Source organism: Vicugna pacos, chromosome 9 (genome assembly GCF_048564905.1).
Source record: "Vicugna pacos chromosome 9, VicPac4, whole genome shotgun sequence".
Classification (NCBI taxonomy): domain Eukaryota; kingdom Metazoa; phylum Chordata; class Mammalia; order Artiodactyla; family Camelidae; genus Vicugna; species Vicugna pacos.
The window spans coordinates 3,723,684-3,739,523 of NC_132995.1; the positions used below are offsets into that span (position 1 = coordinate 3,723,684).

Consider the following 15,840-nt stretch of genomic DNA (forward strand, 5'->3'; position numbering starts at 1 on the left):
CAACACAGAAGACTGGGAGGCCACCAAGAAGCAGGTGACAATTGCCAGTCCAGCTACGTACATGGCCTCTCCACCAGCCAGGGTGCACACACCCGGATGCTGACCACACCCAAGGCCACTGGTCTAGGGTGTTCAGAGGAGTCATGTGACTCACAGACTCTCCCCTGTGGTCTGGATTCAGACCAAATTGACGAACCTACTGGCGCAGCATCCCAGACGTGGTCCAGGAGGCTACAGTCTGCTGCTCTGCTCCACGTGTTGTGCAATGTGCCCTTGTAGCTGACTGACTGCATACATAGTGGTTTGTGCCTCTTAACCCCACACTCCTCTATCTTGCCCTGCCCCCCGTCCCTCTCCCTACAGGTGACCCACTGGTTTGTTCTCTGTATCTATGAGTCTGTTTCTTTTCTGTTATAGTCACTAGTACATTTTATTTTTTGGATTTCACATGTAAGTGAGTTCATACACTATTTGTCATCCTCTGTCTGACTTATTTCACTTAGCATAATAACCTCCAAGTCCATCCATGTTGCAAAATGCAGAATTTTTATTCTTCTTTGTGGCTGAATGTATGTACATCTTCTTTATCCATTCATCTGTTGATGGACAATTAGGTTGCTTCTGTGTCTTGGCTATTGTAAATAACGCTCCTGTGAATACTGGGATGCATGGATCTTTTCCAATTAGCACTTTCATTTTTTCTGGATAAATACTCAGGAGTGGAATGACTCTGTCATGTGGCATGAACTGAAATCACCCAGCTCTGCTGGTTCAAATCCAGCTCTGCTGTGTATCAGCCTGTCTGGTTTTTCACAAGTTTATACCACGCTTTGTCCTCCTTTCCTCTCTAAATAGGGGTAATTACTATCATCACCATTATCCCCTCCCTTCACTGATGTGTGTGAAGTGACTCTGTAAGGGGCTTGTTGATCAGAGAGCTCAGACTCCACACCTTTCTTCACCAAGGATGCTGAAACTAATAGCATTCTGCTTCATTGCTTGCAGAATGAAATGGAATTGGCCCAACTTTAAGTTGGGGCAGAATGAGATAGATTTGTAGGGAGGGACAGACTCTGACCCAGTTCAGTGAAAGCATCAAACCAGAGTGGTCTCCCAGTTGCCTGGAGGGAGGACTAACCTTCACTGTGAATCAGAAGTGACAGGAACCACTGTCTCCTATCCTTCGGAGCGAACGGAATGCCAGCTCTGCAGGGCGAGGTTGACCCAGGCAGCACAAGTTATCATCAGGGGCCTCCTGCCCATAATATTCCAAATTCCTAGCTTAGCATTTTGGTTAAGAGCAAGCATTCAAAGAGCCAGGAAACTTGGACTAGAGTCTTGGCTCCAGCACCACCCCTGTGCCTCTGAGCAAGTCATTTATCCCTCCGCACCTCTCTCTGTGCTCCTCTTGTACAAATGCTGCTGCCGATCCCTCGTGTCACTGTTGGTAGGAATGTAAAATGGTGCAGCTGCAGTCAGTAATGTGTGGTGGTTCCTCCAAACATTAAAAATAGAATTACCATGTGATCCAGCAATTCCACGTGTGGGTGTGCACCCCAAAGGACTGAACATAGCGTCTCAAAGACATATTTGTACATCCATATTCAAAGCAGAATTATTCACAATAGCTGAAAGTTGCAAGGACCCCAAATGTCCATCCAGGAAGGGATGGATAAACACAATGTGGTCTATACACACAGTCGAATATTATTCAGTCTTAAAAAGTCAGGGAACTCTGAGCCATGCTACAACATGGAGGAACTTTGAGGACATTATGCCAAGTGACATAAGCCAGTCACAAGAAGACAAATATTGTGTGATTCCACTTCTATGAAATATCTGGAGTAGGCAAACTCATAGAGATGGAAATTAGAACAGTGATTTGTCAGGGACTGGGGTGAAGGAGAAATGGGGGGTTATTGTTAAATGGAACACAATACAGATTTACAAGATGAAAAATGTTCTGGAAATTTTTTGCTCAACAATGTAAATATACTTCACATTACTAAATGTACACGTAAAAACAGTCAAGACAGCAAATTTTATGTTATGTGTATTTTCCCACCGTTTTAAGAAACTGTTTCCAATGATAAACAACAGAGCCAGCATCACAGAGCCGCTGGGTGTAACAAACCCCAAGCTGATGTACTTTAACTCACCATGCAGTCTTGCCCAGTAGATAGCAAAATCCATGCATGCTCAAGTCCCAGATGGAGCACCAGCAAATACAGAGGGCTGACGGTCCAGACGAGACTGAAGTCAGTGGTCCACATATCATAAACCCTCTGTAAGGGTAATCTCTGCTGCTGCTTGAGACCAGTCAGAAAATCATTCTTAGAGGTTCCAGACACCGATCCGATCTCTCCGCCCCATCCCACTTCCTGTCACACACACACAAAGGCACACAGCTCCCAGCTCCTCCTGCTTTCATCTGGAAAATGGGTCTTGCCACCCTCAGGCGGGAGCCAGGCTGACCCGACCACAGTCTCCGTTTGCAGAGGCCTCTTCGGGAGTATCTGAACTCAGTGCCTGGTCTCCTACAGAAGAGGGTTTACCCAAGACTTGCTGGACTCTTGGAGTAGATCCTGGAGCATTGGATCCAAGTCGGTGAGGCTGAGTCTAAGCCGTGTAGGGCTGGAACTGAAGCATCTCTAAAAACAGAAGTGGGGAGTCCCTCTGCGCACAAGACAGCCCTTCACCCCTGGGTTGTCGGGGTGGAGATGGGGTTGGATGGGTGGGGAGCTTCAGCCGTGCTATCAACTTGTGACACTTGGTGTGTGCTCAGAGGATGGTTCTAAGGTGGTTTTTGTTTTCAATCATGGTAAAATACACATAAAATAAAATTTACCATTTTAACCATCTTTAAGTATTCAGTTCAGTCATGTTCAACACACACATTTTGTGCAACCGAACCCCAGAACCTACTTCATCTTGCAAAGCTTCGTGTCTGTACGCATTCAACAACAATTCCCCCGTCTCCTCCACATTTCCAGGCAATCATCATTCTACTTTCTGTCTCTACGAATCTGATCACTCTAGCTACTTCATTTAAGTGGAATCCTACAGTATTTGCCTCAATGTGTCCACCTTTGGTAGAAGTGAGAGTGATTGTAGACAGAGGAAAAATTTGTGTTTCAATAGAAACTATAATACCTGTGGATGTTAGATTCTAGTTCTGCTCATTGTTTTTGAGATTTTGTTTTCCACCCATACACTTGGCTGGGTCCTGAATTGTTTCAGTTTCCTCAGTTATTTGGCTATAGTCTCCAAACTAACATTTCCAGTTTTTCCCCTATTTTTGACTTGGAATCATTGAGAAACTAAGGCTGCCCTTTTCCTAAAGTCCTGCAAAGAGAAGTGAATCAACTTGATATAAACTTAAAAGAGGTCACCATCATAGCTGTCGTTTAGACAATCTTCAAGCCTGTTTCTATGTGAGCCAGTCAGAAAGCTGACCTGAACACCCGATGACTTCACCAGAGACATTCAAGCCAGGAAAATCTGGTTTGAATCTGTCCATTATCACTGTCTGCCCTCACTCCATCTAAAGATGCTTTGTGCCTTACTTCTAGAAATCATCTCAACATGCAGCTCTCGGGACTCAGACACTGGGCTATAATTTTATATAGACCTTTGTTTTTCTTTTGTCTCCATAGAAATGTCTTCTATTAAATACCTAATTCTTTGCACCTTACAGGCCTAAGTTTGAGACCCCGCGTGCTTCACCACCTTCTGAAATGAATTTAACTGGACTGATCCATCGTCAGCACCAAGACACTGGCTCAGTACAATGAAACAGTCTACCAACTCAGCTCCTGGAGTGCGAAGCTTCTTGAAGAAGTTTCAGAGGAGGGACTGCAGGGGAGCCAACTACATCAGGTGCCCCAAAATGTGTCTCTTTGGCAAGAGGATTAATTTAGGCTGATTATGTTTAAGAAACAGAACACGCAGGAAGTCCTTCTTTTTACCTTTCCCTAAAGAACTTAAATAAAGGACTCACTCCCAGAATAAAGCTAACACCAGACATGTCTGCAGAGGGCAGCAGCTAAGTGTGGTGAATTGCCTTCCCCCACTTTGAAGTCCCAAACCACTGCCCTCCCCTAAACTCTTTTTCCTTCTCTTTAGCTGAAGATGTTATTTAAGGCAAGGGTTTGGGCCATTTGACAAGTTACCCAGTTTTCCTGGATCTCTCCCGTGTATACGTGTTATCACACTGTTTGAGTTTCTCCTGTTAATCTGTCTGTGAATTTAATTCTTAGACCAGCCAGAAGAACTCAGAAGGGTAGAGGAAAATTTCTTCCTCTTCCATGTGGAACATAACTTCTTACTCTTTGAGTGAGGGGTACACTAGGGACTTCCTTCCAAAGAGTACGGTATGTAAAGGGGACCCAAAAAATAACTTAATAGTGGAGAAACCTGACAAACACTGTACCTCAACCAGATAACCAAGATCAGTGTCAAGTGATAAATCATGTTGATGGTATGTGCCCCTAATATGATGATAAGAAAGGCACTTTACCTAACCACGTCCCATGATGCAATTTTGTCCCAACTTACATGTGACATACTTATACTAAATAATTAAATAAAGTATATTCATTGTCCAGCAGAAATCCAAATTTATCTTGCCATCTGGCATTTCATCTGGCAACCCTAGACCAGAGGCAGCATTCAATCTGTGATGAAGCAAGCAAAAACTGTCTTTAGCTTGGTGCACAGACTTAAGTCTTTCACATGCAATTTTTAATTTCAACCACTAGAAGGAATCTTGAGGGAAAAATAAATCCAAGCTCTTCATCCAAGCCAATAATCCTTCAGGGGATTTCTTGGCTGTTGGGCACTGGGGGAGGGAGCAGAAGATAAAAAGGAATGAAGGGGAGGGTCAGACATTTAGAGCTAAGGGCTCTGGTCCTGGGGTTTCAGTGCTTGGATCATCCCTTTCTCTGCTGGGCAACCCATTTAGTCTGTGTCTAAGCTTCAGATCTCACAGCTGTAAATGAGAAACAGAATTTTATCATTTTTAAGCAAGTCCAGGATGCAGTCTTCCCCAGCTTCCTTTATAGAAGTCTTGTGTATAGATTCAATCACCTAACCAGTATTTGTTGAGTTTTCCCACGTGACTGAAGCTGTACTGGGTCATAGTAAAGACTCAGAATTCTGTCCCCAAGGCGCTGATAACTATTGCCAGCTCAGGGCAACGGACCAAAGATGTAGAAGAACTGTGATGACGTGCAAGTTTCACCTGTTGAGTGTAAACCACTCACTCTGAGACAGTTTGTGAAGGAAAACCTTGGAGTGTATTCTGCTCACATTCATTTATTCCTGATTCTCCCCCCAGCCCCCTGTTTCACCAGGACTTTCCATCATTGCATGTTACCTCTCAGTGCAGCTGGGCATCTGAGTATCTAGGGTCTTCTGCTCTGCACGCAGATCTGCAACTGCCTTTTTCTTCTTGTTTTAATTTTCAATTTTCAGTTTTTAAATTTCAGAGTTATTTAATTTTTTTTAGTTGAGGTACAGTCAGTTGACAATGTGCCGATTTCTGATGTACAGCATCATGTTGCAGTCATACATGTACGTAACATTTGTTCCTTCTCTAGTCTTCATTTTCATTTTGTTTCATTTTTATTGTGTAAAATATACACATAAAATGTACCATCTTAGCGACTTCAGGCACACAGTTCAGCAGCAGGAATTGCATTTACGTTACTGTGCAACTATCACCACCGTCCATGCCTAGAACTCTTTTCATCTTGCAAAACTCCCACTCCAAACCCAGTGAACAGTAACTCCCACCCCCCAGTTCTTAGCAGCCACCACCCTACCTCCTGGCTCTGTGAATCTGATCACTCTCAGTACTTTCCATAAGCGGAATCCTACAGTGTTGGCCCTTTTGTGACTGGCTTATCTCACTGAGCATAATGTCCTTCAGGTTCATCCATGTGGTAGCCTGTGTCAGAATTTCCTTCCTTTTTAAGACTTAATATTATACACACACACACACACACACACACACTATTACACAACAGCTTCTGTTCATCTGTTCATTACTTGATGCACATTTGAATTGCTTCCACTTTTGACCGCTGTGAGTAATGCTGCTCTGCACACTGGCATACAAGCATCTCTTGGAGTCCAGCTGCCTTTGCCATTAAAATCCTTTGGTGTAGATAGCTCCTCCCACTTGTTCACAAGACTGAAAAGAAAATTGTGAGATTCTTGCCTGCATTGTTTAGATATTCATCCACTTTTTGCTCTTCCCTTCACCTTCTCTTTCCTTGGTGCTGTTCCTCCCTCCAGCCTTTGCTAAAATGGAAAGTCCTGGAAGAAAAAGGGAAGGGCAGAGGCAACCAAGAGTCTCTCACTTGTTGGCCAGAGAAAATTCACCCAAGTGATGATTGAGACCTTGTCAGGAAAGGTAGGTGGATCATGACAGTAAAAAAAAAAAAGTGACATAACCCATTACAGCAGAAGTTTAATAAATGACCCTCATTGTGGTGATTATTGCAGGGCTAAACCTTGGGGACACCGAGGAATGAATAGTCCTCAGCTGCACGAGTCCGTTGGGGTCGACCTGTGCTGCTGTGCTGAAGAGGAAGAGGAAGGACAGAAAATGAACTGCGTCCAGTCTGCTCATTTTCCACTCATGGGGAAAAGTAAGCAAGAAAAGAAAAAGAAATTTTTACAAAAGCTTTACCCATAAACAAGTTCCCCTGAGCAAAGTTTAAGGGAAGTTGAAGGGTGAGGGTATATCTCAGTGGTTCAATCCCCAGAACCTCCTCTAAAAATAAATAAAATGAATAAAGCTTATTTCCTCCCTCTTTAAAAACAAACAAAAAAACAGCAAATAAGGGATGTTGAGTTAATCAGTCCCTTAAGAATAATTAGAACTTTCAAAGTGGGTTGGGTTTTCTGGGTCCCTGAGGCCTGGCCCTTCTATTTCTTGAGACCTTATTGGGTAAGAAGAATTGGGGAGGGAAAAGGACTCCTCACCTTTCCATGTGGGGTGTGACCTAGTATCTGAAATAACGGTGACATCTGGGGACCAGCAGAGCTCCATTCTTACCAACAATCTCAAAGCACCCCTCAGTGTTCAAAACTGGCTTGCTTGTCATCTCTTTCTGGTCCCTGATTCGCTCTATTTCTGTCTTTCCCGTTGTCTCTCTTCATCCTGTTTTTCTTGTTTTATCTGTCTTTCCTCCCCTATTTCTTTCCTTTGTCTCATTTTCAATTCCAAGTAGTTTAACAAATTTTTTCCCCAAACAAATACCGTGTTCTCCCTTTGATAATTTCAGGTAAATGAAAAGCTCTCCATCTCGAGTCATGTAAAACTTGACACGTACATGTGAGTCTTTCATTATATCTCTCCTGGAGTAGAATTGAGCATTTACTGTATTCCAGACACAGTTTAGCTGCTGGGAAGCAAATGGTGGTCAAGACTGCTAACGGGCTGAATGTATCTCCCTGCTCTCAAATCCATAAATTGCAACCCTAACCCCCAGGACCTCAGAATGTGACTTAATTGGTAATTGGTTTAAAGAGGTAATTACGCTTAAATGAGTTCATGAGGGTGGGCCCTACCACAAACAGCTAATGTCCTTATAAGAAGAGGAGATTAGAATGCAGAGAGCATACAGACACAGGAAGGAGTCAAAGATTTAGTAAAAAAAATACAAAAATGTGACAATGAATATATGTATGTTCATGTATAGCTGAAAAATTGTGCTCTACACTGGAATTTGACACAACATTGTAAAATGACTATAACTCAATAAAAAAAGTAAAAGAAACCACACACATGTATACATAGTGAATTTCAAATAAACAATGAACCTTAAATATATATTGTAATACATATACTTTATATAGATGCATATTTTATGCATATTAGTTATACATATGTATTTTCATATGTAAAGATACACACACATGTACAGCCATACGTCACTGTATTGGGCTTTGCAGACACTGCATTTTTTTTTCTTTTTTTACAAAATGAAGGTGTGGCAACCCTGAGTTGTCAGATGATACTTAGGATCTTTTACCAATACATTATTTTAAAACAAGGTATGTGCACTGTTTTACTAAATTGAATGCTATTGCACACTGAAGAGACTACAGTCTAGAATGAACATAATTTTATACATGCACTTGGAAACCAGATACTTGTGTGACTCCTTTTATCACAAAATTCTCCTGATTGTGGCCGTCGGGAACCAAATCATCAATTTCTCCAAGATGTGCCTCTATTAACTCTCCAGAATGGGTCACAGTGTTTCATTGTTACAGAAAGTGCACCATTTTTCTTTCCTGGAAACTTGCCCCCCTTCTGATTCTGGCTGATTGTGTTTTCAGTGGAAACGTGAACCTATCCCTTGGGTCTGCTGTGAGCTCGTGGTTGATCTAGAGGCTTGATTACATTGTGGTTCATTTTTTCACCAAGGCTGTTTTATGGGTAAGGTTCTCCACTGCCTACTACAGCACGTTGCGATAATCTGGTGGTCCTACAGCAGCAAGCTAGAATGATAATCAACCCTTTCCATCAGAGTTTCACCTGACAGTTTTATTCTCCGTTAGTTATTTCTTAAGCCTGTGATTTCATTAGAACTGCAAGAGAGGGATTTTCCTAATTCTGTTAATCCTCCTCCATTTATGTTTTAATTCATGTAATAAATTCGCTGCTCAGTTTCTTGACCTCCATCCCTCCTTCTCTCTACTTCAGTTGTTCATTCCCACAGACAGTCCTCTACTTCATTATTACCACTGTCTGCACTGTCCATAATCTTCATTTCAAGCATTCTGTTCTGCAGCAACACCTTTTTATCTTCTCTTTCCGGTTTAATTGTCTATCTTTTACTTTCACCCACTATAACCATTTATCAGCCAACTCTTACTTCTCACCTCTTCCCTCAGCTTCTGGTAATGCAGGTAGTTTTTTTCAACTAAGATCTTTCCCTCTACAATAAAAATTTTTAAAAAAATTTTCCCTGTAATCGGCAAAGCATACAAAAAGAAAAAGAAAAAGAAAAAGAAAAAGAAAAAGAAAAAGAAAAAGAAAAAGAAAAAGAAAAAAACTTACCCTCATCAACTCCATTGTGTAACTATGATTCTGCAACATAAAAGTAAAGAAAAATGATCATTTATACAATGTTACAATTTATCTTAATAAAGCTAGGGGAAGAGATAAAATAGATCATTTTCTTTTATCATTATAAAACGATCCACTTTCTCTGTTCTTACTGTCTTTGTCTTAAAGGCTTATCTCCCTCTTATTACTATAGCTACCTTAGCTTTCTCGGGTTTTGTTTACACAAAGTTTCTCTTCCCTCGCTTTTACTTCCAACCTATTTGTGTTCTTATATTTAAAGTGTAACTCTTCCCACCATATATAGTTACCTGTGTTTTCTTCCCACGTGCAAACTCTGGGTTTTGTTTTGTTTTGTGTTTGTTTTTTGTTTTGCTGGAAAGAGGCACAAGGAGGCGCTTCTTATGTGAAGGTCAATATTTTATTTCTTCCTCTGGTTACAGGTTACATTGCTGTACTTTCTTTTTGAAAATTCATCTTGCTGGACATTTATGAAGGCTGCACTTTTAAGTGCATATATTATGCTTTTTATAGTTTACTTAAAATTATAAAGATTAAAGTCATTGCCCCTACTGGCGGTGACTATCGGGCTCTAAATGCATCCCATCTTCACTCTCCGCAGAGGCTCAAAGTGTCCACGACCTAGCAGGTGCCTCCTGTGCACGGAGGGTTCCACACAGCATCCGCCTCCTGTGCTTAAGAAGATTCATCACTAGGGATGATTTGTCAAGAGATTAGGAGTCGGAGGCCGGAGGCTGTGGATCAGTGTTCCCCGCCAAGCTGTGTCGGATCCCATATCCAAAGTATACGACAAATCCTAGTAGGGCAACGAGACAATGAGAAGGAAAAGTAGGCAGTCTCCCCACTTACAGATGCCCAATAGGCCGCCTATTATGACATCTTACAGCTCTGGGGAGAGGTAGTGGGAAGAAGGTTGGGTCCAGTCACTCCAGAGGCCTCTCTTCCCCAGACAGTCACTTACCAATGGCATTCCAGATGCCAAACTGGGCCCAGGTCCGAGTGGTCATCTGCATCATCAAGTGGACATTCACGAAGATGCTCAGCAGTGGGAGGACAGGCAGAGCAGGCACCTGCGGGCGAAGGCAGCTACCCTGAGGGCACAGCAGACCTCCCGAAGGCAGGCCCCGCCCCCACGCGGGGGGAGGGGAGATGCCAGGCCTGTTCACACTGTGCAGCCAGCGCCTCCCCAGATTGGGTGTGTAAAGCGCTGAGAGTGGACCAGGGAAGGGCCACTGGTTATGGCAACTCCCCTCCTTCCCTGGTCCAGCAACAAATGTTTAGATTGCAAAGCATGCAGACTCCCTTCACTGAAGGTGGATAGTTTCGGTACTTAAGGTCACCCACCTTGAAGGGAAGAGGAGTGGGGCTCTGGGGCTGCCTCCAGATGGTGACAGTGACCCCGGCGATGAGCACCAGCAGCAGCACAGCCACCGTTGTGCAGACGGGGTCTCCAGAGAACACACGGTGGGGCCACTGGGCCAGCACCAGGCTCAGGGCCGTCAGCAGGAGAACTGCAGGGTCCAGTTGGAGGAGAACAGGGTCAAGTCCAGAGGCTAGTGTGTCAGGCCTTGAGTCACACCCCTCCGCAAACTGCCCTCATCAAGAAAGGCCATCATATTTCTAAGTCTCCCTAATTGCCAAAATACACAGTCCCACTCCATCCTCCCAAATTCAGATGCCAACAAACAGCCAACCCACTGCTCACCCATCAGTAAGGTGCATCCATAGACAATCCGGCCAGATGTCAGAGTGGGGGTGCTGTTCATAGGGTCACACAGGGTCCTGAGAGTCTCTGAGTCTCGTGCTTCAGGTGCAGAATCCAAAGGACCTGCTTCAGGTTCAGAAACCTCAGTTTTGTCCTCTGTGCTCTCGTTCGTCTGTAAATGCTGGTCTGGCTGGTACCTGAATTAGAGGTGTTAAGGCAATATTAACAGCAGCCCCTGCTCACCCAATACAGACAGTCTAACCCACCTCGGTCCTGCCGTACGCACAGCGGGACATTTAGAAGGCAGCATGCGTGTAGACGGGGATTGCCTCCCCATCCATCCCCACAAGGGCAAGACCCCCAGTCAGCATGCGGTGGACTCTCACCTGAGGACAAGGACAGAAATAACCACCAGCGAGTAAGCAAACAGGGTCCCAATTGACATGATGTCCACAAGATCACTGAACTCGAAGAGTAACGCCATGATCGCTAGAAGGAGGCACAGATGAGGTGCGGGAGGGGGTCAGAAACCACTGAAATGTCCAAGTTAAGGGAAGTGATCAAAGGAGTGGGTTTTGTTTAGTCACCTGCAAGGTTTCCAGAAGCCAAAGTGGCCACGATGGGGGTATGTGTGCGGGTGTGGATCCGGGCAAGTCTCCGGAAAAGGAGCCCGTCATCTGCCATCGCGTAAGTCACTCGAGTCATGCCAAACATGTTACCCAGGAGGCTGGGAGACAAAGTGGAAGCATGTGTGAGGACGTGGAGAAATAGGACAGATCAGGGCTTCTGTGCCATAATCTACATGGTGTGAGGAGTCCTTCCCTCTTGTCTCTCAATCCAAAAGGCTGGGACACCTGGGCACCTGACAGCAGATGGGAGAAAGCTTTGACACTGACCTAGATGTCAGCGCACAGAGGGTGCCAACAGCCACCACATGGCCGGCAGGAGCCCACCCAACGTGGAGAAGAGCCTGTGGCAAGGGGCTCTCAGGGTCAATGTGGTAGTACGGCACCATGAGGGTGAGTGACGCTGAGACGCCAAAATACGCCAAAAAGCAGATGAAGAGCGAGGTCAGGATGCCCAAGGGGATGGAGCGCTGCGGATTCCGGGCTTCCTCCCCTGCAGGATGGGGGGGGAGAAGCACTGGGTCAGGAAACACCTTGAGGGGAAAGCACACAATCCCCTTCCCTCTTGAGCCTCCAAAAGCAGAGCAACCTCCTAGAAACTCTTATGCACAAGAGCAGCCCAATCTATAGCCAAACCCCTGAGGGGACAGTGACCGTGTTACCTGCAGTGGCGATGACATCAAAACCAATAAACCCGTAGAAACAGGTAGCTGCTCCTCGGAGAATCCCATCAAAGCCAAAAGGCACAAACCCTCCAGAACCCAGAGGGTCCAAGCTGCGGTCAGGGGAGGAAAGAGAAGAACGTGGGTGAGGTGTGTTCGGTGATCTCTGCCGGACTCCTCAGCTGACACCATGACTCCTGAGCTCCAGGAGCCCCATCATCTGGACCCACCAGCCCGGATCTGTTTAGTCCCCACCATGTCTCCAGTTCTGCACAGTAACCACGCCCTCACCACGCATTGCCCTGGCCAGGAGCACCCTCCTAACCTATAGGTGTCGTTGGGCCCAGATGTTGTCAAGTTATAGTCCTGTTCCGTGAGCTGCCAGTTGTGCAGGTCTCCCTTAATGAAGCCAGAGAGGATGATGAAGCCGAGAACCAAAAGGTTCAGGCCTGTGAACACTTTGGTAACCAGGACCGACTCTCGAGCTCCCAGAACCAGCACTCCTGCGGGAAAGATGGGACATGAAACTTCCAAAATAACTAAATGCATAGAGACTAGTGGTGGTCAGGGGCAGGGCGGTGGCAGAAGTGGAAACCGCGGACAGTGACTGCCCAGTGGGTGTGGGTTTTCCTTTTTGGGTGGAGAAATGTTTAGAACTAGCTGGAGGTGAGGGTTGCACAGCATTGTGAGTGTGCTAAGTGCCATTGATTGCACAGTACGATGATCAGTTTCTTACTGTGGCAATCACCTCACAATAAACGCATCAGTCAAACCATGAATTTGCACACCTGAAATTGTACATAATTATATGTCAATTATATCTCAATAAAGCTGGAGAAATTAATAAACTAGTTGAGTTTCTGTTGTGTGATTTCATCTCAATTGAGAATAATCTCTGGTCTCAGCACAGAGGAAGAAACTTGTCAGTCTAAGAAGTGGGTGATTTTTTTCTTCACCCGTAGTTTGGCAAGGCCTGGAGACATCGTGGCTGCCACATTCTGTGTGGTGGGTGTCACTGACGTCTGGGGAGTAAGGACCAGGGATGGTACTCAACATCTGATAATGATATTTTTAAACTAAAATGCACAGGACATCCCCCCACACCAAACAATGATCCAGCCCAGAAGGTCAGTGGTGCCAAGAGCGGGAACCACAGTCTGTGTTGCCTTGCTGTCTCTCATACCACAGACCCTTCTTCCCTGTCCTAATTCCCTACCATTCTGCCTCTCCAAGCCTTCCCCACCCCGGCTCCCTCTCCACACCCCACACTTTCCGTTCCATCTATGACCCCGTCTCACCCGTCATCAGCAACACCAGGCCCAGTGCGAAAAAGTCTGGGTACTTGGCCAGGAAGTAGGGCATATACAAGGAGAAAGTGCCCTGTAACCCCTGAGAGATGTGGTTCCCAATCAGGCTGTCAAAGGCGGAGCTCCAGGCCCTGGCCACGCTGGCGGTGACTGCAGAAGAAGATGGAAGATTCATTAACAAACATTAATTGAACCCCTACTATGTGCCATGCGATGTATTTTGAGGGAAAAACAGACAAAATACCAAATCTCAAAAAGTTTCTTCTTCATGGGAGAGAAGACCCACATCATCCACAGAATTGGTCAGCTGTTTAATTCGTTAGGAGGAGATCAGTGTTGTGCAAAAGAGAAAACATGGAAGTGGAACCAGGAGGGCTGGGATGAGGGCTGAAATTTTAAATCGAGGTGTAAGGGAAAACCCCATGAAGGCAAGAGCTGAGCAAAGCCTTCGACACGGTGAGCAATGAGCCTGTGGACGTGTCTCCCTCTCACCCACTTCCTGCGTTCCCCTTCCTTCTGGGCCCTTGGTCACATCGCTTAGGGAAAGCTGGGGGGAGCTGAGGAGAATGAAGTTGGGGGTTTCCCTGCCACTGTTCCTCACTTCTCCCACAAAGTGGATAACAAAGGGCTCAGGAATGACTCAAGTCTCCAACACTCCCTCCGAGTTTCCTGATCTTAAGCCCCACACCTTCCCCACCCCATCATCTCACCAATGACATAGGACAGTATGAGGTTCCAGCCAGTGATGAAGGCACACAGTTCTCCCACTGTGACGTAGCTGTAGAGGTACGCAGAGCCAGAACATGGTACCCGGGCCCCAAACTCCGCATAGCAGAGCCCGGACAGCACAGAAGACAGGGCGGCCACCAGGAAGCAGATGACGATTGCCGGTCCAGCTTTGTCCTTGGCCACCTCTCCAGCCAGGATGTACACGCCAGCCCCCAGGGTGTTGCCCACACCCAAGGCCACCAGGTCCAGGGCATTCAGACAACGAGCCAGGCGACTCTCAGACCCCTCCCTGGGCTTCAGGGGCCGCCTGCGGACCAGCTTCTGACAAAATTGGAGAACATCCTGACACCGCATCCTAGATGGAGTTTAGGAGGCTCTGATCTGCTGAGAAAACAAGACAGAAAGTCATAAAAAAATATCCATTCGCAACACAGAAGACTGGGAGGCCACCAAGAAGCAGATGACAATTGCCAGTCCAGCTACGTACATGGCCTCTCCACCAGCCAGGGTGCACACACCTGGATGCTGACCACACCCAAGGCCACTGGTCTAGGGTGTTCAGAGGAGTCATGTGACTCACAGACTCTCCTCTGTGGTCTGGATTCGGACCAAATTGACGAACCTACTGGCACAGCTTCCCAGATGTGGTCCAGGAGGCTACAATCTGCTGCTCTGCTCCACGTGTTGTACAATGTGCCCTTGTAGCTGACTGACTGCATACATAGTGGTTTGTGCCTCTTAACCCCACACTCCTCTATCTTGCCCTGCCCCCCGTCCCTCTCCCTACAGGTAACCCACTGGTTTGTTCTCTGTATCTATGAGTCTGTTTCTTTTCTGTTATAGTCACTAGTACATTTTATTTTTTGGATTTCACATGTAAGTGAGTTCAAACACTATTTGTCATCCTCTATCTGACTTATTTCACTTAGCATAATAACCTCCAAGTCCATCCATGTTGCAGAAAGCAGAATTTTTATTCTTCTTTATGGCTGAATATGTGTACCACATCTTCTTTATCCATTCATCTGCTGATGGACAATCAGGTTGCTTCTGTGTCTTGGCTATTGTAAATAACGCTCCTGTGAATACTGGGATGCGTGGATCTTTTCCAATTAGCACTTTCATTTTTTCTGGATAAATACTCAGGAGTGGAATGACTCTGTCATGTGGCATGAACTGAAATCACCCAGCTCTGCTGGTTCAAATCCATCTCTGCTGCGTGTCAGCCTTTCTGATTTTGTACAAGCTCCATACAGCTCTTTACCCTCATCCCCTCCATATAACAGGAGAAATTATTATCATTATCTCTCTCTTCCTTAATATGTGTGAAGTGACTCTGTAAAGGGCTTGGCTAATAGAGTCCTCAGACTCGACACAGTTCTATGCCAAGGATTCTGAAAACTGGAATCTTCCGTTTCATTGCAATCAGATGTCTGAGTTCAGGCAGAATGGGATGGTATTTGTAGAGAGAGACAGACTCTAGCCTGGCTCAGTGAAAGCGTCAGACCAGAGTGGCCTCCCAGTTACCTGGAGGGAGCGAGGACTAACCTTCATTCTGAATCAGAAATGACAGGACTCTGTTTCCTATCCTTTGGGCTTGTAATGTCTCCTCACTGCACGGCTCTGCAGGGTGAGGTGGACCCAGGCAACACAAGTTTCTATCAGGGGCTTCCACCCCTGATACTCCAAAGTCTAGGTTTAGCAT

The 15,840-nt window shown here is 45.6% G+C and overlaps 1 protein-coding gene across 1 annotated transcript; it reads right to left on the reverse strand.

Moving 5' to 3' along the window:
- Positions 1 to 9,819: 9,819 nt before the first annotated feature.
- LOC140698416 (cationic amino acid transporter 3-like) lies at positions 9,820 to 14,489 on the reverse strand. The gene is made up of 11 exons (XM_072968747.1): positions 14,117 to 14,489; positions 13,398 to 13,556; positions 12,425 to 12,602; positions 12,100 to 12,212; positions 11,708 to 11,930; positions 11,399 to 11,538; positions 11,198 to 11,300; positions 10,812 to 11,008; positions 10,451 to 10,617; positions 10,068 to 10,176; positions 9,820 to 9,902 (listed from the first exon to the last, which is right to left on the reverse strand). Exons 1-11 carry the CDS (start codon positions 14,487 to 14,489, stop codon positions 9,820 to 9,822), a joined length of 1,845 nt encoding a protein of 614 aa, XP_072824848.1.
- Positions 14,490 to 15,840: the final 1,351 nt, after the last annotated feature.

What these genes read in the sequence shown, in the direction of transcription:
- LOC140698416 (XM_072968747.1), bottom strand. Translation starts at nt 14,489, where the DNA reads ATGCGGTGTCAGGATGTTCTCCAATTTTGTCAGAAGCTGGTCCGCAGG. An exon ending in TGATGTCATCGCCACTGCAG is followed by an intron (nt 11,931 to 12,099) that starts GTAACACGGTCA and finishes CCCATCCTGCAG; the next exon opens with GGGAGGAAGCCCGGAATCCG. An exon ending in ATTTCTGTCCTTGTCCTCAG is followed by an intron (nt 11,009 to 11,197) that starts GTGAGAGTCCAC and finishes CCTCTAATTCAG; the next exon opens with GTACCAGCCAGACCAGCATT.